Source organism: Haliotis rubra, unplaced genomic scaffold, assembly GCF_003918875.1.
Source record: "Haliotis rubra isolate DU_JTF1 unplaced genomic scaffold, ASM391887v1 Scf490, whole genome shotgun sequence".
Classification (NCBI taxonomy): Eukaryota; Metazoa; Mollusca; class Gastropoda; order Lepetellida; family Haliotidae; genus Haliotis; species Haliotis rubra.
The window spans coordinates 116076-137760 of NW_025767180.1; the positions used below are offsets into that span (position 1 = coordinate 116076).

Sequence of the window (21685 nt, forward strand, 5' to 3'; positions counted from 1 at the left end):
TTATCACAGGAAGCAGTTGAGTTTGAGACCGTTCATAATTTATGGCCATCGGGCAGGACAATGCACATTTTTACGGTTTTCATCCCACTGTGCCCACACGCAGTTAGTCTGTCTCACAGTCCCTGAACCACATTATTTTCCCCACTGCCAAGCCATCTCTGCAGTGCTAAAGCCCTAAGTAAAGCAAGTCTAGATTTCCTCAGGTTCAGGAATCTCTGGTCTCCCTGGGGCTCCTTTTCAATGTAAATGGGCTTGTTTGTTACTATCAAAATTATATATATATTCAGAGACTAAGCATTCGTCTAACACGCAGTAAACGATATCCCGAGCGCAAGCCCATTGGATGATTGCTTCGCTCAACGCTTATTCCCCTTTTCTCTATGACCTAGTACTGCCGCTAGCATTGTGGGTGTTACTCAGGTTGACCTGTTTCTAACACTGTGCAGTGAACAGTGACAACACTGGAAGGCGCAGGCCATCAGCAATGGAGACTCTCGTGAATGCTTATAGCGACATGGACACATCACAGAAAGTGCTGCATGCTGTCGGAGGTGTTTTTGTAGCTGTGGTGTCAGTCGTCGCTATCAGGAAACTATTTCACAAGTAAGTTGTCACACTTGAAGAGCTAGACATGCGAGTCTGATAGTGTAACCGGTGAAACAGCAAATATGCTACCATTAGAAAGTATCCGGTAGGATAATAAAACACATCCCATAATCAAAGTGAGTAAGTGAGTATTTTACGCCGCTTTTGCAATATTCCAGCAATATCACGGCGGGGGACACCAGAAATGGGCTTCATACATTATGCCCATGTGTGGAATCGAACCCGGATCTTCGGTGTGACGAGCTAACGCCTTAACCACTAGGCTACCCCACAAAAGAAATAAAGGGTCTTTCGTCGCTAAAACAGCAATTTAGACAGAGCTTTTCGCTCTTCAGATCGGTCTGTAACTTTATACCGAGGGGTCTAAAATTCAAGTTTATACAACGCCGTCCATAACCGCCTCCGTGGTGTAGTGGTTAGAGCGTCCGCCCGGAGAGCGGAAGGTCGCGGGTTCGATCCCCGACCGCGTCATACCAAAAGACGTTAAAATGTGGTACTTGTTGGTCCCTGCCTGGCGCTCGGCATTAATGGGTACAACAAGGACTGGTCGGCTCGGAGTCAGTATAATGTGTCTGAGTGGGGTGTTCATGCTTCACTGCGGCATGGTATCTCAGTGGGCTAGCACTATAAAACCAGCTTCAGTCTAGTACAAGCAGCCGCACATACACATCCACACGCATGCACGTCGTCATATGAGCGAAATATTCTCAAGCACGACGTTAAACCCAATTTCACCTCACCTTACCTCACCTCACAACCCCGTCCATATGCAATCAAGTGAGTGTAAAGGTGACACTCGTTAGTCAAGTCCGTTCACCCCCATGGATTGCCAGAGGGAGACATCCATGTTACTCCTCTTCAACCCGGACTTTAAAGTTGCATAAGATTCAAAATACATCAGACCCGCAAATAAACCTTACTATTTGAAATTTCCTGATATCACCCACTGCCGTGTTAGGCAAAGCGAATTTGTTGAATATCGGGTACATCATAAAAACTCACGTCGGTGTTCTATTCTAATTATTATAAATGTACATATTTACTCGGTGGTTGGGATTTTTAAAACCCAGCATATTAGTGGTCTCTTACCTGTTTTGGTTTTGTTTGTCAAAGTCGAAGTCAAAAGACGTCTTAAGAAGTTTATTGTACAAAAAGCATTCGGTCCTTAAGCAAGAGAGAATTATGTATATCGTTTGTAGAGTGTAACATATAATCCTTGGAATTTCCGAATTATGAGGAGGCAAATATATGACCCCGGGCCCGACGAGGAAAATCAGTTATGATATGCTCATAGAATGATCTTAATCCAACGTCATATAAAACATTTTAGTATGCTTTTGTTTCCATGGAAACAAGTCAAATTCAAAGCTTATGCTTAAATTGGAGAGGTACGGAGTAAGTGGAAAGTTACTTGATTGGTTTGATAGTTATGTAAGTGGTCGCAATCAATCAGTTTCTGTTCACGGCTCGTTATCTAAGCCTTTGGTTTTAAAAGCAGGAGTTCCACAGGGATCAGTTTTAGGTCCCTTTCTTTTCATTGTGTATGTAAATGAGATAGCAGATAAACTACATTGTATAACTCGGCTTTTCGCTGACGACACGTCACTGGGAGCCTTGTCAAAAGAAAAGCAGTTGATGGAAAGAATAATGAAAGAAAATCTACAAATATTATGTAATTGGGCAAAGGACTGGCTAATTTCTTATAATCCGGACAAAACGGAAGCTATGCTATTTACGACGAAAGATGGCCAAACAGACATTAATTTGGAATTTGACAATTGTCATGTAAAACCAGTTGACTTTCATAAACATTTGGGACTAACATTTTCATGTAATGGGGTTGGCACCATCATATTGAAAGTATTGTTAAAAAGACTTCTAAAATGATTGGAGCATTTCGAAAGTTAAAGTTTCTCCTGAATAGAACAACATTGTCAAGCATATATACTGTATTCATAAGACCACATTTCGAGTACGCATCTGAAGTATGGGACGGGTGTTCTATTGAAGAATCTAATGGATTAGAAAAGTTACAACTTGAAGCGGCTCGTATAGTTACTGGTCTGCAGAGATATGCTTCTTCTAGATCATTATACTTTGAAACGGGATGGGATTTACTATCTGAGAGAAGAAGGGTGAAAAAATTATCGTTATTTTATAAGATACATACAGGCCTTGCTCCAAGTTTTCTTTATGATTTACTCCCTCCTGTAGTAGGTAGTCGAACAAATTATGAATTAAGAAACTCCAGTAATTACACTCAACCCCTGTACAAGACTACGATATTCGACTCTATCCTTTTTTCCATCAACAATTAAACTGTGGAATAACATCCCCTTAGCTATCAGAAACTGTAAATCTGTTGTGTCTTTTAAAACTGCAGTTCATGTGAAACAAAAATGTGCACCCGTATATTTCTCATATGGGAAAAGGAAACTAAATGTTTTGCATACAAGATTAAGATATATGACAAGTACACTTAATTATGATTTATTCAGAATTAATGTTAGAAATGATGCACTTTGTCAGTGTGGCCATAATTGTGAAAATGCTTTTCATTATTTTCTTGAATGTCCATTATATACAGCTAAACGTTAATTAAGCACCACCAAATTCAAAAGTAAATATTATCAATTAGTGACAAGTAAGGATAATGAAATTTCACAGTATGCTATATGCCTGTATTGCCCATGCATCACACATATCGCAGACATAAACTGCGCAATACAGAAGATGCACGTGCTCGATACACATGCACGGGGTCTTTCGACAGAAAACACAGTATTGTTGTTTGATACTTGGTGGCTGAAATGTGAACGTTGAAGCAACAGATCTTATTGTACTGTTCCAATACAACATGCCGAGACGTAGGCTATCCGAGAACCTACGATGGAGAATCATTGGCATGCATGAAACCGGTTTATCATGCCGTCAAATTGGTATCAATTTGAATCTCAATCACCCCATTGTTAGCCGACTGGTACGAAAGCACGTGCAAACTGGAGACGTCAAAGACCGACCCAGACCTGGACGTCCAAGAAAAACTAGTGCTCGTGACGACAGGGCCTTAATTCGCTTAGCCAGACGCAATCCAATGACCCATGCTGAAGACCTCCGTAGACAATGGCGAGTGGGCGTCAGACTGTCCACAAGTACCGTCCGAAAGAGGTTAAGAGCTGCAGGATTGCGTGCACGTAGACCAGTCAGACGTCCATTTCTCACTGACAGACACATGCAAGAACGCCTGGCGTGGTGCAGGTTAGGCAAAACCACAATCTCCGATGCTGGCGCAGAGTCCACTGGACGGACGAAAGTCGTTACCTTTTGCACGTCACTGACGGCCGCAGCCGTGTCTGGCGCCGCCGCAATGAAGCTTATCACCAGGAAATGATTGAACCAACGGTCCCCTTTGGCGGTGGCTCAGTGATGGTGTGGGGTTGTGTGTCCTTCGACTGCAAACTGGACCTAATCACAGTACCGGGAACGTTAAACGGACAACGTTATCAACGTGACATCTTGGGATGTTGCCGTAATACCCCATTTTGACAATCACACACCTGCCAGTACTCCCCTGTTCATGGATGATAACGCCAGGCCTCATCGTGCCAGAGCAGTAGTCGATCATTTGAGGAACAATGCTATTGACACTATTCCATGGCCAGCCAGAAGCCCGGATCTTAATCCCATAGATCATTTATGGGATTATCTTGGGCGCCAAGTGAGAGCCAGAGATCCTCCTGTGCAGAATATGGATGAACTGCAACAGGCTCTTCACGAGGAGTGGCAGAGAATCCCGATGCTTAGAATCAGACGTCTCATTTCAAGCACGAGAAGGCGTCTTGAAAATGTGATTCGTGTTAGAGGTGGATAATCCCGATACTGACTAAACAGTTTCTAGAGATAGCCATGATGACAACAAGCATATTTAAGTTGAACGTTTGACATTGCAGATACCAGTATGGACTGGACAGTGATACTTTTCAGGCCTAATGAAATGGTCGTTTTGACGCTTATTAGCATAACTCCAATAAATTGCTATCAAAGATAATCATCGGCTTCGTTTTCTGTGTAGTGATCGTGCAGGACATCCCTTCAGCACAATCAATCCTATTTACATTGAGTCAGACATGAAATTGCACTTTTCATGATTTGAATGTTGAACTTTTCTGAAAAAGTGGGCGGTGCTTAATTAACGTTTAGATGTATATATAATTCAAAGAGAACAAATGTTAACCTCTTTAGAAAATATAGTGAATAATAGAGCATGTATTGATATTAATCTCATCTTAAATGGCAATGCAGGTCTCTCGCTTAGCAAAAATCAGAATGTTTTTAAAAGTGTACATATCTACATCCATAACTCTAAACGATTTAAATAACTCTGTCTGTACATATCTATACCCTTTGTCTGCCTCTTGTTGAACTTTTTTGTAATATACACTTGTCACTATGTGGAGAGGGCTTATTTAAGTTGGATAACTTGTGCCCAATCCGTTTCTTAATTGAATAAAATATGTTTCAATCAGTCAGTCAAATTCAAGTATTTAACAACAAAACTTTAATTCGAAGAACATTGGCATGTTTAAGGTAAAACTTTTAAAGAATTTAAATTCATGTAAGTGAGCGAATGTAACGGGTGCCGGGTCAGGTCGGATGAAGTTGTTTCGGTACCGAGTTCAGAACTTCTGACCCGTGGAGATCCGGATTAGAATTCATCAACCCAAGCTTGTAGTAAGAGGCGACTAACGGGATCGGGTGGTCGGGCTCACTGACTTGGTTGACACATGTCATCGCATCCCAATGATCGATGCTCATGATGTTGATCATTAGATTGTCTGGTCCAGACTCGATTATTTACAGACCGCCGCCATATAGCTGGCATATTAATTACTGAGTGCGGTGTTAAACAACAAACCAACCAAAAATAAGAAAAAAAGCAAACTACAGTAAAGGTTGACATGCAGATTTGTGACTGGTAAGTGTTGATCGGACTGTATAGTCCATATGCGGTTTGTATTATTATCTATAATTAGGTAATGTAGAAACATAGTCTTGATGCAATTTCCACACAGGAGTGTCCCTGGCTAGGGCAGACTTGTTAACCCCTTCATCATCCATGTGGTAAGGATTTCATTCACATTATCTTGTTCTGTATTTACATTTTCGAAACAGACCAGCGGTTTGTTTGAAGAGGAAGTTTCTCTTTCAAGTCTCGCACACAGAAATAGCTCTCACGATCAGCTGTTTGAGAAAAAATACGGAATTTCTATTTTGTTCGGTAATGTTCAGCAGCTTGTTTGAATGGTGATTGCCTGACAAGGCTGTATGTCGTTCACTGATGATAGTGCTTTGGGTGTTCTGCCCCAGGAGCCGATGGAGCCGAGCTAATTATAGAAACGCGTCACCAGTATTGCGAGTTGTGGTGCAATACACGAACTATTTTTAGAACTGAGAGGATCCCTCACATAGCGAGATCGAGACGGTCGTGTCAACTAGGTCACACACATGCAGCTCGGGACATACGACAGTGTAAACAAACCCTTCTGAATGGGTGATAGCCTTGCTTATAAAGTTAGATTATATTTGTTTTCCATTCAGTTCAAGCCCAACCATGCCTGCCGAAGGATGGAAGGAGTATTTGTCCAGCATTTACTTTAATCCTAAACAACCAGCCTCCTTTTCAGGTTCATCTAAACGGTATTACATAGTGAAAAAGGAAGGGAAATTTGATATCGGTTTACATCACATCAAGAAGTGGCTGGCGTCTCAAGATGCATGCACTTTAACGACCTCAAAGGTACAAAAGTTCAAGCGGAAACAGATAATAAAATTTTTGTGAGGTTGTGAGGAATATAAAATGCCAGGTTGAAATGAAGCGAAATAAACTAGATGTTGAAAAGGACGCCATGCTCGGAGAAGTGAACTTGTGTGAAATACTACTAATAACCAAGCAAAATTCAGATTTTTCACTTTGTAGCAATAGCGAGATTCGTTCGTCTTTTCAGCACATCAGATCAATTATCTTAGAATATGCATGGGAATAGTGTCGTATCAAGAATTAGGCTTGAGAAGTCGATACATCGTATTAATTTGAAAAATTAACAGAAATTGTCAACAATCCATGACGCAAAATCTCGCACTACGACGACGACCTATACCATTCTGCATTTTGACTAATCCTCCTGGTTACAATAGAAAACATTTAAACAAAAAGTATATACATAGATTTCTGGTAACTTTTAAACTGCCGTGCAAGAGCAAGTATTCAATCTAAGTAATTAACAGAAAATGAATTAAACTGAAACTGGTCATTTAAGGGTCATTTGATACGGGTATCATGATTGTGTTTTGGATTCAAACTTTGCACTGTTTCGGCCAATGTTTTCCGCCTAGAAACGTTTTGTAAAAAGACTTTTGGTCAAATCCTGCTGTCCCATTTAAACTTCCCGGCACTTTAGAATGAACAAAAGCAAAATACTCTACTTATCATAAGAAATCTACTAAAAGGACAGGCCATTCTTCAATTCTATAATAACGCGAGCGTTCTTGTATAAATATCAAATTGGGATGATACTGAGAACCCAACTGGTGGTACCTGTGTCTCAATGCTGTGAAAGTCAGAGATGACACGTGGATGGGCTTCGGTACCTTTTATTCTGGTTCTGGACACGCCACGAGGTTTTACACTGATTGCATATAAAAGCGAGACAGGCATTATCACGTGAAATATACATTATAAATTTGGAACAATAGCGAAACGAAATAATATCAACATATTATAGTACGCATGAAACATGTGTGCAGGAAAAGCAAGGTGAGTGTTGCCCTGAACAAACATGCAAACATATGGTACATAAGAAAATAGTGAAATGTGTTGGTATTTCGAAAAAAATACACCATTTCAAATGCCTTGCTAAGTCTGAGGAATGTTGTATCCAATCACAAAACTATTGAGCAAGATTCGTAATACACTCAAATCTGCATTGAAAGTGCATGCTCGACTGTATCGCTAAGTTCTGAAATGTAGACCCCGAAGGCTGGAGTTGCAGGAATATTGCTCGACAAAAAGAAGGGTCGCTGGTAGAATGTTGAAGTTATTCCTCTTGTCTTACAGTCTTCTTGATAGTTTCATGACCCTTTTGGCTAGATATAAATTACGAAACACATGAAACAGTTTAACTGACTTGTGTTTTATGTTGACGAATGTTATGCCATTGCTTATTTAGTTTAGATACAAACTATGAGCTGATGTTCTATTTGACTTAAGGGATCAGGTATTGGATATTCTGGGGTGCGTCCGGGTGGGTCACTGGGATCCTTTCCTAGAAATTCGTTCAGAAAAGATCTGACAATCAATTTGTCCTCATCTTTGATATGGCGGAGAGGCCAAGAATATTAGATGGGTTTAGAATGGGATTGTTTTATTTAACAAACTGCTCAAGCGTCTCTAAACGATTTCCTTTGCATGATCAATTTACTAGATGGCATTCCGTATGTCAATCAATAATTCCACCTCAGCAAAGCAATAGTTTATCATTGTAATCTTACAACTCGTTGTATTGCGCGGTACACAAATAAATATACGCTAGGCATAGCAGTTAGCTTCGTAACTGCTTTTCGAAATACTTAATTGGAATGCAAGATTTGTCTGAGAAGTGAGAACAATGATGGATAGAAGAGTATCGAAAGGGGTTTTCGCTTTTATGTAAATTAAATTAAAAATAAATGAACACTGCTTTGTGCCCTCACAGTATACTTGAAGCTTCTTTTAATGTTAATTTTGACATATATGTTTAAAATGCAACACCTACAGTGATCAGTTTGTTTATAGAGAGGCAAAGAAGGACTATCCTCGCGATACGGTGATCCATCATCAGATCGGTAGAGGTCCCTATGCCCCAAGCATGACGCCATTTGCTGTGAAGCTGGAGACCTACCTCCGGATGGCCAGGATACCCTACCAGGTGGGTGAATGAGTGCGTTTGATGTGATCTGATGTCATGGTACTTGTAAAAATTCGTTAATGGTATTTTGAAAAAGTGTATGCAAAAATATAACATGTCCTCAAGTTTTACTTTGAAAATGCATGGACGTGTATACTGCAATGGAAAACATTTGCTTTCCTAAAACAAGAATAGTTAATTTTTGTAGGAAGACCTTGCATATTTTGAAGAAGGGACGGACAAAATATCCAGTCTTTGGGCATGACATATTGATCTGTTTGAAGGTGGTGGTTGCACGTTGGTAACCAGTTCGATGTTCATATATGTCACTCTGTTATTGGGTTGTACGGCTGACGGTTTCTAAAACCGGTGTTGGGAAGCGAGATGAAACTTCAGTTGTTGCACCTTTGTCTGACTTTGCGTATCACGGTCTTGTAATGAGGGGCATAAAGGCAGGTAAGTTGTACACAGCCATATGATGAATAGCGGCTGAGGGTCAGGCTTTACTGTAATTCCTCCACCGTGAATATTGATCTCTCTCAATCTTCTCTACTTCTGGTTTTAGGGAGTAGTGGTGGAGAAGCAGTCATCTAAAGAATAGTGAAAAGTATGTAAATAATCGAGTTTGGACCAGACAATCCTGTGATCAATAGTATGAGCATCGACCTACTCAACTGAGATACGATGACATGTGTCAACCAAGTTATCGAGCCTGACAACCCGATCCCATTAGTCGCCTCGTACGACAAGCATGGATAACTGAAGATCCCGCGGCACGGCAGCACGTCTCAGGCATGTAATTGCTGCGCATTTGAAATCCACCGTGCAACAAACTTTGAACGCCATCATTATACCGGAAGTACACTTAGGACCGTAGTTATTGGCGCCATCTATTGGCGAAGCGGTAAAGGGAGATAACTGTGGAATGTTCCCCATTCTAACCCGCATCTTCACGGTATCGAAAGAATAGCAAAGTCTAACAAACACCACAGATTATATCTAAATGCAGTGGTGGCACGTTGGCGGCCAGTTCATTGGAGGGCACACTGTTAGCAGGCTGCTGTGTTACCAGCAGCATCCACAATCCACAAAACAGTCAAACAGCAAACAAGCCTGAATTGTCTAAAACTGTGTAATAGGACCAAAAGCTCTGTGTCGGCTTTGCTACTATTGCAATTTTATAAAACTGCTATTACAAAGGCACAATCGCACACAAACTGACGTGCAGTAAAATTAAACATGCATATCTGTGTTCGGAATAGCCATTGAGGGCAAGAATGTTTTGATTCGTTCCACGTGAATATTGAATGTCTTCCTAAATTAAAACTGGAGACGCAATAGAACACCCACTGTTGCTCCTTTCGTTCGGTTCCAGTGTGTAGCTTTACTCATGAAAATTTTGTTATCAGAGACATAAACATAGTTTGTCCTGGAATATTAGTCTGTCATACAGACCCTGAAACAAATATGCCCAATGCAGCCCATGCAAGTCTAGAGTGTGTGGCAAGTCTAGATTACCACAGTTTTTACCACAAATGAAAATGAAGAAAGTCTTTGGGCTCCTTTTTGTTGTATTTAATTTTAATTTTACAAACTTTTATTTTCTTTAAAAAATGTTCATTGCAAAGACTAGCTGTTAGTCTACTGGAATATGAACACAGGGAAAACTATCGGGTTGATTGGAACTGCCAATCCCCTCTCTCGTCATTAGATTGTGTGAAATTTGTCTTGGTTGTTTGTTGGGGTCTTTTCAGTTTTAGTTACAATCCAAGCAAGACGATACTAACATTTCATTGAGCATAGTGTTTCTTGTGGAATTGTTGTAAGTTTCCTCTCTGATCTTCCACACAGAACGTCCATGGGATGCAGATGTCATCAAAGAGCAAACTCACTTGGATTGAGTATAATGGACAGGCAGTAGCGGACTCTACACTGTGCATTGAATTCCTCAACAAGAAGCTGGGGGTGGACCTCAACAGGAACCTGAGTCCTGCTGACAGAGGAGTAGCTCAGGCATTGCAGGTTATGGCGGAGGAACACATGTACTGGTGAGAAATATGCCCATGCAAACATCGATAGGCTTGTTAACAAATCTATCTGTAATCCATCGTTAACGAAACCACAAGGACCACAAAGCAAACACTTTGAGGATGGAGCGTCAGTCTGGTGATGTGAATGTCGATGATTCGATCTCCTGGCCACTTCTAACAAAAATGTGTGAATGAGTGAGTTAGTTGGGCTTCACGCCGCTTTTAGCAATATTCCAGCAATATCATGGCAGGGGACACCACAAGTGGGCTTCACACATTGTACCCATGTGGGGAATCGAACCCGAGCCTTTGGCGTGAACGCTTTAACCAGTAGGCTACCCAACCGCCCCGTCAAACAAAAGGACGTAACAATGCCACACATTTTTTTTCCAAGCCTTGCGCACGGGGATAAAGCAATGACTGGCCCAGGTCTTTGTTGAGACTGTATGGGGACCGTAAGTAGGTCACGGCACTTCGCGAGACCTCCGAACTTCCGGTGACAAACAACGTTTCGTACCTTTTCGAATGGTCTCACGGTTGTCAGTTGACAGTAAGGAACCGATAATCCTTGCAGGAATGACAAATTTCCGATCTAACCATCACGATTTAGCCAACTATTACGACTCAATAGTTTCCCCACCTCATTTCCTCTGAGATTATGTGTGTGCATCTACATGTCCTGTTTCTGTGTTATGTTACTTGTAGTTGTGAAGGAATAGTTCTATCGTTTCAGGTTCCTTGTCCTCTTCCGATGGGTATATGACAACGACAAATCTCTGTTAATGAAGACACTTAAACTCGGGACGTTCCTCCTTTGGCTAATTCGACGAAATATTAAGAAGCAAACATGGAATCAGGGCTTGGGCCGACACACAGAAGGGGAGGTAACTGAGATGTTTAAGAAGGATCTGCAGTCCCTGTCAGACTTCATAGGTATGCAGAAGCTCTAGTAATGCTTACTTAGTATACGAATTAAAGTTATAATTAAAGATTGCCCGTGTTTGAGAATTAACAAATCCATAGTTGGATGATAGTTCAAGATCATTCGTCGCCACTAGCCCCTCTCCGTAATGTGCACGAAATGTGTGCAACGGAGAGAGATATCCAGGCTATATCGGAGGTTATTGGTAGTAAACTGATACAGGGTAGAAACAATGACCGTAGCAATCTAGATATTCACCTGACCACCTTTGGCTTTTCTGTTACATCGTTCCTGGATATCCACTTCATATCTACTTCTTTGTTTAAAACTCCACATTAAATAAGTCCTGTGTATAGACAAATCTCATCTTCGCTCATCTTTTCAACCTTTTTAACCTCATTCGACAGGGAGTAACAAATGTTTTAGATGCAGAATTGCTATTTACAGTAAAGCAATGGGGAGCTCACTGGAATGCCTTGCTATTATCGTCGTTTTACTTTGGTCTTTGAAATATTACTAAATGTCCAACGAAGTGCAGGTACCAACAGCTGTAACATAATTCGGTTGAAAATTATAGCTTCAAATGATTCAACAGAAGTGCGACTCGAGTCCGCTACTTTGACGAATTGATCAAATCCCGCCTTTTAATTAGAAAGAAGCATGTTACATACATGTTGACAATCTTTGAAATTTTGTTTATATTCTGACTATCACTGGGACATTACATTAAAGTTATTGTTATTGGATGTGTAATGACAAGAACACAACGATGGGTTTAATATGATCTATATTCTAAAATAGAATATATCTACTTGTTTGACCATTCCTTTATTACACATCTAAGCTAATTAATACTTCATTTATCCAAATAAATATTCAGTGGTTTTCAGACTGTTTTCAATATCCACCACGACAAACGACACATTAATCTTATGCCGTATTTTGTATCTGTCCGGTGTTTTCCTCCATGCCCATATACTTATAACACCTCATGCTGGATGTTCCAGGGACCAAGAAGTTCCTGATGGGGGACGAGCCCTGTGAGACGGACTGTGCCGTGTTCGGTATGCTGTCACAGGTTTACTGGCATTTCACGGGCACTGGACACGAGAACATTATCAAGGGCAAGTACCTTCAGATACATTATCAATACAATATTTGAAAACATTAAGCTATTCAATCCCCCTTCAAAAGTAACGGCCAATTTGCGATTTGGTTGTGGCGTTTGTGTACTTTTAGTCAACAAGCGTCAAACTCCGCGCATCATCTCTTTGCGAACCCTACCCTAGTGAAAGTAATGTAAGGAGCATTATTGATAATTGGTCAGAGCATTAGCTATCTTTCACTAGCTGTCTTTCCTTCCCTCTTGAAACAAACCTTGTCTTGATTCGATGGCTTCCATAAGCGGAAACGGTTCAAATATGCAGAGAGTATTCACGGGTGGTATGTAGTGTATGTAGTCTACACAGGATGTATAAGACAAAACCATCTTGTCACATGGAGGCAGCATTCTGCTAATGCCTGCATTAATGTGTGTTTCTGCAATGTTCTGTACCAACCAACGGATACCGATTACGTAATGTGCATGAAGTGCCTGCACCCTTTTGTCATCATTTTTGTGAAAGTGTGTTTCTGTAAACAAACAAGAATCCGTCAAGATCCGGGTTAGAATTTGTTTTCAGCAGCCTATGCATGCCGTAAGAGGCGTCTAACCGGAACAGCTGGTCAGACTCGTTGTCTTGGTTGACACATGTCATAGTATTCTAATTGCGTAGATCGATGCTCATGATGTTGATCATTGGATTGTCTAGTTAAGACTCGACTATTTACAAATCGCGGCTTACAACAAACCAACAACATGAACGGACAAGGTTTACACGTGTATTTCATTTCAATTGATTTAGAACTTCGATTTTGCGTTTATTCAATGCTAATGACAATCTAAAAAACACCAACCTCCAATTATTGTTTTTACATTTTCTACGTGTCAACCTCATTTTATTCAATCTCATGTTTAGTATTCAAATCCAGTTCTCTTACTTAACTAAATTATCATGTCCTCTATAATGAGGTCGCATTACAAGACTCGAATTTACATGTGCATTGATGTTATAAATATTTTGGTGTTATATGGTGAACTTTTCGTTTTCGTAGACAAATACCCCAACTTGGCCGTCTACTGTGAACGTATGAAGGAAATGTTCTGGCCCGACTGGGACCAGTGCATCACACACTGTGGAACAAGGGAGGCAACCAAGTAGTACCTGCGGATTTCATGTATTTCCAAGGACATATAACTGTTCAGATGGCGTAATACACATTTAAACGGCTGTGTCCAAAGTATTTGTTTCAGACGTCACTCACAAATGTTATCAACTCGATCAATAATCCAGTTGACTTGAACTGAACTTCGTCCCTTTAGTAGTTAATAGCCCAGTTGCACAGAACTATCTTGATATTTAGAAATAGTTTTCTCTCTACCCCTGTATCGTGAAACAAAGCACAGTTGGATCTTTGCTGTAATTAAGTTTAGATATACTTTAGAAACCCTACCTCAAAGATCTGTCTTTTAGATGAGACATCTTGCTTGATAACAGAGAAAAAAAGATTTCGCGGAGGATACGTTAGATCACGGGGAGGTAATTGGAACAGCTCGATGACGTAAGGTCAAGCTATCCTACTCATCAGTAATGTGAGAACTGTTGTCACGAAGGATGCGTCAGCTCAACATATAACTTATAAAGTCTACTTTGTAACGCGTAAAGTACAGTCAGAGCCTTTGATATTTTACGAGTATCTTAAAAAATCATTCACTATTATTATAACTATACTTTCGCAGATCTACTATTGGTTGGAACCAGCAAGTCTTCAGTAAGTTTACAATGTATAAACCATATAGTTTACCCCAAATATTCCTCTTACAGATTCTGCACCATTTATTGTGTTGGCTAACACTAGTCCCTGAAATGAAATATTTTACAGAAAAAAAAACAGTTCATAGTAAAAATATATAACATAAAATATACTGAAAAGAAGCCCAGAGACTTTCTTCATTTTCAGCCTGAAACTGTAAATCTAGATTTGCCACATTTTCTAGACTTGCATGGGCTTTCTTGGATATATTTGTTTCCGGGTCTGTATAACAGATTAGATATTGTGCTTACCAGAAGGATATTCTGTCGTTTCAAGCATTTCATTTTTTGGCGTTTCGTGTGATATGTTGTTTCGCTTTTAGTTGATTTATAACCCATGTATATTTGATAAAATGGTTTATCCCAGATATTCGTTCTTGCGGATTCGGCACAATGTGATATCGATATTGTGTTTACCAGAAGGACATTCAGTCACTTCATGCATTTCAGTATGGCCGTTATAGGTGGTTGTGATAGGTTGTTTCGCTTTTAGGCTGTTGGAATTACTCTTGAAAGTAACATTCCTTAACATACACAGCGATGTTTTCCTTTGGAGACCACAACGATCTTGGTATATGACTGACTGAGTTTCGTTTTTACGCCGCTTTTAGCAATATTCCAGCAACATCACGGCGGGGGACACCAGAAATGGGTTTCACACATTGTACCTATGTGGGGATTCGAACCCGGGTCTTCGGCGTGACGAGCCAACGCTTTAACCACTAGGCTACCCCACCGCCCCTCTTGGTATATGAATTAGAGTGAATGAGTGAAACGCTCGTTAGAACGGTATTTCAGCTATGCCGGCCTGTGATACCCTGGCCTACAGTTGAAGAGAGCCTACCTCATTTACGAAAACAACCAGTTGGAAATTGTGATTAATGACCCCAGGAAATATTATCAGGTAAACATGAAATTCGAACTCTGGCTCACATCAGTGTCCTATTCGTGTCCAACTGTTAAATGGGATAATGATAAAAAAAATTGATAAACCATGTTCACTAACTTACAGCAGTTGGGTAGCCTAGTGGATAAAGCGTTCGCTCGTCACGCTGATGACCCGGGTTCGATTCCCCACATGAGTACAATGGTTGACGCCCATGCCTGGTGTCCCCCACCGTGATATTGTTGGAATTTTGCTAAAAGTGGCATAAAACTAAACTCACTCACTCACTGCAGTGCTTGCATTGCATTGCATTGCATTGCATTGCATTGCATAGACTGTTTGTCAAAGACAGAGTATAATATATTTCAAATACAATGCTTTGATTTTCAATATGTATGTTCTTTTTTGTGAGGTTCCTATGTGTGTGCAAAGAGTGAGTTCAGTTTTACGCCGCAATCAGCAATATTCCAGCTATATGGTGGCGGTCTGTAAATAATCGAGCCTGGACCAGACAGTGCAGTGATCAACAGCATGAGCATCGATGACATGTGTCAACCAAGCCAGCAAGCCTGACCACCCGATCCCGTTAGTCGCCTCTTACGACAAGCATGGGCTACTGAAGATCAATATTCTAACCCGGATCTTCACGGGTGTGTGTGCAAAGAAGTTATTAAGACATCAGAGTGTGATCTTCTGTGTGGCTCCTACTGTCTTAACTGTGAGCATCATTTTGCTTGTGTGTTAAGTGTCCCACAATCTACCACCATCAATCCATTTCCGCGTGGACATTCGGCACAAAGCATAAATCCTCCATGTTTGTTGAGAAAAATACAAAGTAAATATAGTTTGGTTCACAAAAAAAAAACCATTTTATTCAGCTTTATGTAAACAAACAAAAAGCAAATAACCATGTTGCCAAAAGCTTATATATAACACGACAACCACGAATGAAACATGTACACAATATGTATTGAGCAGCATTGCCATACCGTCATGGGGACGTGTATTTACGTCAAAGCAAACCATCATTATTAGAATACAATGTAATGTACAATTTGTAAGAGTGAATATCTCATTATAGGCAATGGCCTACTCATAATACAACATAATTCGTCTGATAATGAATTATATACACGGGCATATATGACAGGGTTACTATTCAAATTATAATATGTTGTAAATAGCCTTCGTATCTTCGAAGCATCAGCAGCCTACATCTTGGGCGCCTCGTTCTCATCCCCCAGGGTGATGACGTCGTCAGTCGCCTTGACGTTGCGCATTTCTTCAATGCAGGCTTCCATTGGCTCATCAGCCTCTTTTTGACGGCGTCTGCGAGGGCATTGTGCATGACCATGACCATGACCTTCACCTCGAGGGTGACCTCTACAGCCCTCTCTCGGATCACCTCGTCCATCTTCCCATCCGGCAAAACCCATGTCCCGAGGTTCCATCTCACTGATGCATTTCCAGCTTCTCTTGCAACTTCCACGACCACTACGTCTCCATCCCCCTCTTCTGTTCCAACAACCTTCACCCCAGGCATGAGTATGCATTCCCATCATGCCCCAGAATTGCATTGGACCGCCAGCAAACACGGTGGAGGCATGTCCTCGTCCAAAGATCCGGAGATCTCATCGCCTTTGGTCTGGGAGTCTTCAGCATGGTGTTTGTCGTGTTTATGACATTGTCCTTTTCCCTTCTTTCCTCTGCCACACTTCTGGGTTCTACTTTGGTCATCTGCCTTCATTTCTGTATCTGTAAAATAGAAGTACAACAAAAGGGTGAACCATGCACACCAACGACTATGATTATGCTTTTTTACTTGCCAACAATGGGCTTTTTCTGTTGATTAATAAACAATAACTTATAAAAGGGAGTGTAGTATGACACTTAGTTATTTTCCCTAATGCCTAACTCTCCCTACAATGCCAAAGCCCTAAATGAAGCAAGTCTAGATTTCTCAGCTCACTTGGGGCTCCTTTTTTTAATTTAGATGAGTTTATTTGTTACTATCAAAATTATATATATTCAGGGACTAAGTGTTTGTCTATTTGACACTGACTGTAGCAACATTTCTACAGTATCGGGTCGGGTGACATCAGAAATGGACTTCATGCCTTGGAACAAAATGGACCAATATGGAGTTCGATCTGACGAGCGATCGCTGTACCCATCAGGCTACGCCACTGCTACCCAACGGGAATGACACTTATCTTTTAAGTCCGACTTGACGAAAGGATTTTTATGAATTTGCTAATTGGTGCACCGCTGAAGTATCCCTGGGGAACTAAGTCTGTTGACATTATCGTTGACAGAGGTAGGCAAATATTGACCCATGCGAGACACGTTTCTGATTATCTCGACAAATTCGGTAATATCCCAACATTGAAGAGGCAGTGAGGTGGCCTTGATGTTTAAGGAACTGCTCGATAGGTCAAAGGATCGGGTTCCTTGTCACCAGTATCTCTTTCCCCAACCAGTGCTATGACATTCGACAAAAGACACATCTTAACCTGTCATATGTAAGACTGTGTGTGTTTACAAGTACGGATACTTACCATTACCATCGCCCTCTGTGTTGTCAGGTGCATCCTTCCTATTTTCCGCTTGGGCGCCTTTATCTGCTGTGTTGGTTTCGAACTCTTCACCGGGAGTGACCTCCCCTTCTGCCCTTGACTCATGGCACTTATTCTTCTTGTTCCAGCGTTTCATCCATCGGTGAAAGTGGGGACTAGGAGGTCTTCCTCTCATAGGCTACAAAATAGTGTGGACAAATTGCTAGAGATGTTCGCGTGTTGCATATTTATATCTACGCAAGAAGATGGTTCGGTGACTACGATCAAAGTGATACTTCGAGGACACAGTCGAGGTAGTAACATTTGAGAGGTACACCAGAGACGTTTAAAACTGGAAATGATTTAAACATGTGCAAGAATGATGGACATAGAACTCCAGTGGCGCGGTCGGGAATCTGAAATCACTGGAGCGGAACTTGTACTTGTTATCATAGAAGCTGACTTTTTCACGCATATTTATTCACTAATACTTGAATGAATCACAAATGCATGGGTCGGAAGTAAGTGTGCAACCTTTCAGCTATGCAGACTTTTTTTTATAAATTTGTTTCTGATAAATTCAGCCTGCAAAACATATACTGAGTCAAAAAAGAAACTTCACATTCTTTCTCCAGGGCACTATAAAAGAACAAGAGCTGGTAAGATGGTTAAATTGTTATTATTTCATTGCTGAGATCTGTGTGATACACTGACAGTGCCATAATCAGTTCCATTAGGCTACACCGCAGTTCCAAAACATGGGTCTACAGAATGTCAAGTCACAAGAATAAAAATGAGAAATTTCTCAGTTCAATATCGTGTATGGCCGCCCCGCGCATTCACCACTGCCAAACACCGTCTCCTCATCGACTGCCTGATGCTTGTGAACACGTGGTTGGGGATTCTGCGCCATTGCTCTTGCAAGGCAGCGCCAAGTTCCTGCAAATTCTGAGGGTGGTTCCTAAGACCACGAAGCCTTCTCCCAAGTGCATTCCAAACGTGCTCTATTGGATTAAGGTCAGGGGACCTCGATGGCCAGTCCATGACGTTGATTCCAGCGTTTTGAAGGAAATTTCGTGTCAACATCGCGGTATGCGGCCGAGCATTATCATGCTGGAATTGTAGACTTGGGCCATGAGCCGCCATGAAAGGAACGAGTTCAGGGGTGAGCACCTGGTCGCGGTAAGCAGCAGCTGTGAGGTTTCCACGGATGACCAGAAGTCGGGAACGGTTGTTCCCACAGAAAGCACCCCACACCATGCAACTTTCGCCCCCGAATCTGTCCACTTCCTGTACACAACATTGGGCATGCCGTTCACGACGTCGTGTCCAGACTCTATGCCTGCCGTCCGCGAATCTGAGGGTAAACCTGGATTCATCGCTAAAGACGACTCGATTCCAGTCTCTCTGGGTCCATCGGAGGTGACGTTGGGCCCACAGCAGACGTTGACGTTGATGAAACGGCGTCAATATTGGCTCACGATATGGACGTCGAGAATGGAGACTGGCAGCCCGCAACCGATTTCGAAAGGTCTGTGAGGACAGTCGACCTCTAAACATCTCAGCCCTGGCTCGTGTAGCCGGCAGAAATCTGTCACGTAGGTGACTTAGGACGATTTGACGGTCTTCTGCTCGTGACGTCACACGTGGACGACCCGACCTTGGGCGATCAGAAGTGGTGCCAGTTTGTTGTAGACGACCTCGCAAGTCATACACAGTACGACGGCTGCATCCCATTGCTCTTGCGACGTCAATAACTGATCTTCCCGGCACGTTCACGTTGCACATTTGACAATCGTGGCATTTCAAGTACCGTTAGAACTGTGGTTTCAAAGTGTTTTTTCAATTCTTGAGGCCAATGCAAACACGTGCATATGAAGAAAACTTCGATGCAAAGATCACGTGATCGACTGCACGTGCAAAACCTGATTTGGCACCCACGTCATTTGCACGACGAATGGATGGGTTTGAGTGGGTTTTGCTAACGTTTTTCTAGAGTCGAAAGATAGGGATCCCATTTCGGATACATAGATGTATCATCAGAGAAAAATTATTCATTATTTTTCAAATTACATTTTGTGAAGTTTCTTTTTTGACTCAGTATATTTTAGATACGATATACTCAAGCAGATACTTGCCTATCTGAGGCTTAACATGGTGCGCCAAAACTATTGTCTTGGCGTTACAAAACTATACGTAACTGTTTTTACAGACATAGTATAGATATTGCAAGCCTCGACTACAATCGGGAAAGTGTTGATCTATGAGTTTGTATTATTCTTTAATGCAATTTATTCTTGGAGAATCGGCTAAAACGAATACAAATAGGGCGATTTTCAGTTCACTTGAACAGAGTTACGTGCCTTTGTCCACGCTTAGTTTGTCTGGGGACAGCTGGCCCTGTGTGTGGACAGTGATTGGGGTTAAGAGATTCGGGAATCGTAGTAACAATAATCTGTTCATTAATGTGAGTTTAACAATTATTAGATAAGTGCCTGTTTGTTTATGAGAGAGGTAGATTTTAACATACATCTGCATCACCTTTGTTTTCAAGTGAATCTCCACAGATTATTATATTTTTTTCTAGGTAAGTACTGAGTTAAAAAAAACATTACAACAACTATGAATGGCAAATCCACATGGGTTTTCCTTTATGTATTCAGTAATGACAAATGTAGTGAAATGAACTGAGATGAAATAAAATGATTTGACCATTGAGTCAGTTTTCAAGTTCAAGTTCAGTTTATAATTAAACTAATGTTTTTACTGTACATTGTCAAAATCTCTTTAATACATGACAATACTACTTTTTGAGTGTCTGGGTTATGAGGACTTTAGAGGTTGTTCAAATAAACTAGAAAGTAATTTGAACATATACACTCTTTCAAAAAAGAAACGCAACCCCTGTTTTTTTGGTAATGTTTATATCAATTTTAACTGGTTATTACATTTGTATTTTTAAAGATAATGCCATGAAATTTGACATGGTGAACCTTAGGTCAGCACGGTATAAGGTAACAGTTAATGCAGGTCAGTATCGAACTCTCAATTTACGCTAGGGGGCGTTGTCTTCAGTATCTCGTTGCAGAGCCACGAGCTCTAATCACAGCAGTGCACCTCCTCGGAACAGAACGAATCAGACGGCGGATGTTTTCCTGGGGGATTGCTCTCCACTCTTCCTGGAGTGCTGCGGCCAGTTCAACCAACGTGTGCGGTTGTGGTGTACGTGCACGAACACGACGATCCAGCTGGTCCCACAGATGTTCGATAGGATTGATGTCTGGCGATCTGGAGGGCCACGGCATCACGTTGACGTTTGAATTCTGTAGGAATGCCACTGTTGCACGAGCTGTATGAGGGCGGGCATTGTCATGTTGAAACAACTCCCTCTGTTGGTCGATTATCGGCAGAAGATGTGGCTGTAAGACGTCATCAATGTACCGTTGTGCCGTCAAATTGCCACGAATGATGACCAAGTCTGACCGTTGGTTGTAAGACATGGCTCCCCATACCATGATGCTTCCTCCTCCAAATCTGTCGACCTGTCGAACGCAGTTCGGTGCAAAACGTTCATTTGCTCGTCTATAGACACGTTGTCTACCGTCACGTCGTTGAAGAAGAAAACGAGACTCGTCACTAAACCAGACTCTTCTCCAGTTTCTGAGGGTCCATCACCTTACGTTAGTACACCACCTGAGACGTTGGCGTCGATGTTGGCGTTTCAAGACGGGCCCAACAACTGGTCTTCTTGCACGTAAATTTGCCTCATGTAAACGGTTCCTGATGGTTTGGGCCGATACTCTCCTCAAACCTGGCACCTGTGTTGCAGTG

The 21685-nt window shown here is 41.5% G+C and overlaps 2 protein-coding genes across 2 annotated transcripts in view; both read left to right on the forward strand.

The window, feature by feature from the left end:
* Window positions 1-21685, forward strand: part of LOC124291396 (failed axon connections homolog) — a 97198-nt gene that overhangs the window by 45426 nt on the left and 30087 nt on the right. The window lies entirely within an intron of this gene.
* LOC124291394 (failed axon connections homolog) lies at window positions 411-15686 on the forward strand. The gene is made up of 6 exons (XM_046728380.1): window positions 411-603; window positions 8438-8570; window positions 10401-10597; window positions 11313-11512; window positions 12509-12625; window positions 13656-15686. Exons 1-6 carry the CDS (start codon window positions 485-487, stop codon window positions 13760-13762), a joined length of 873 nt encoding a protein of 290 aa, XP_046584336.1. The 5' UTR covers window positions 411-484; the 3' UTR covers window positions 13763-15686.

What these genes read in the sequence shown, in the direction of transcription:
- LOC124291394 (XM_046728380.1), top strand. Translation starts at nt 485, where the DNA reads ATGGAGACTCTCGTGAATGCTTATAGCGACATGGACACATCACAGAAA. An exon ending in TGGCCAGGATACCCTACCAG is followed by an intron (nt 8,571 to 10,400) that starts GTGGGTGAATGA and finishes TCTTCCACACAG; the next exon opens with AACGTCCATGGGATGCAGAT. An exon ending in ACACGAGAACATTATCAAGG is followed by an intron (nt 12,626 to 13,655) that starts GCAAGTACCTTC and finishes TCGTTTTCGTAG; the next exon opens with ACAAATACCCCAACTTGGCC.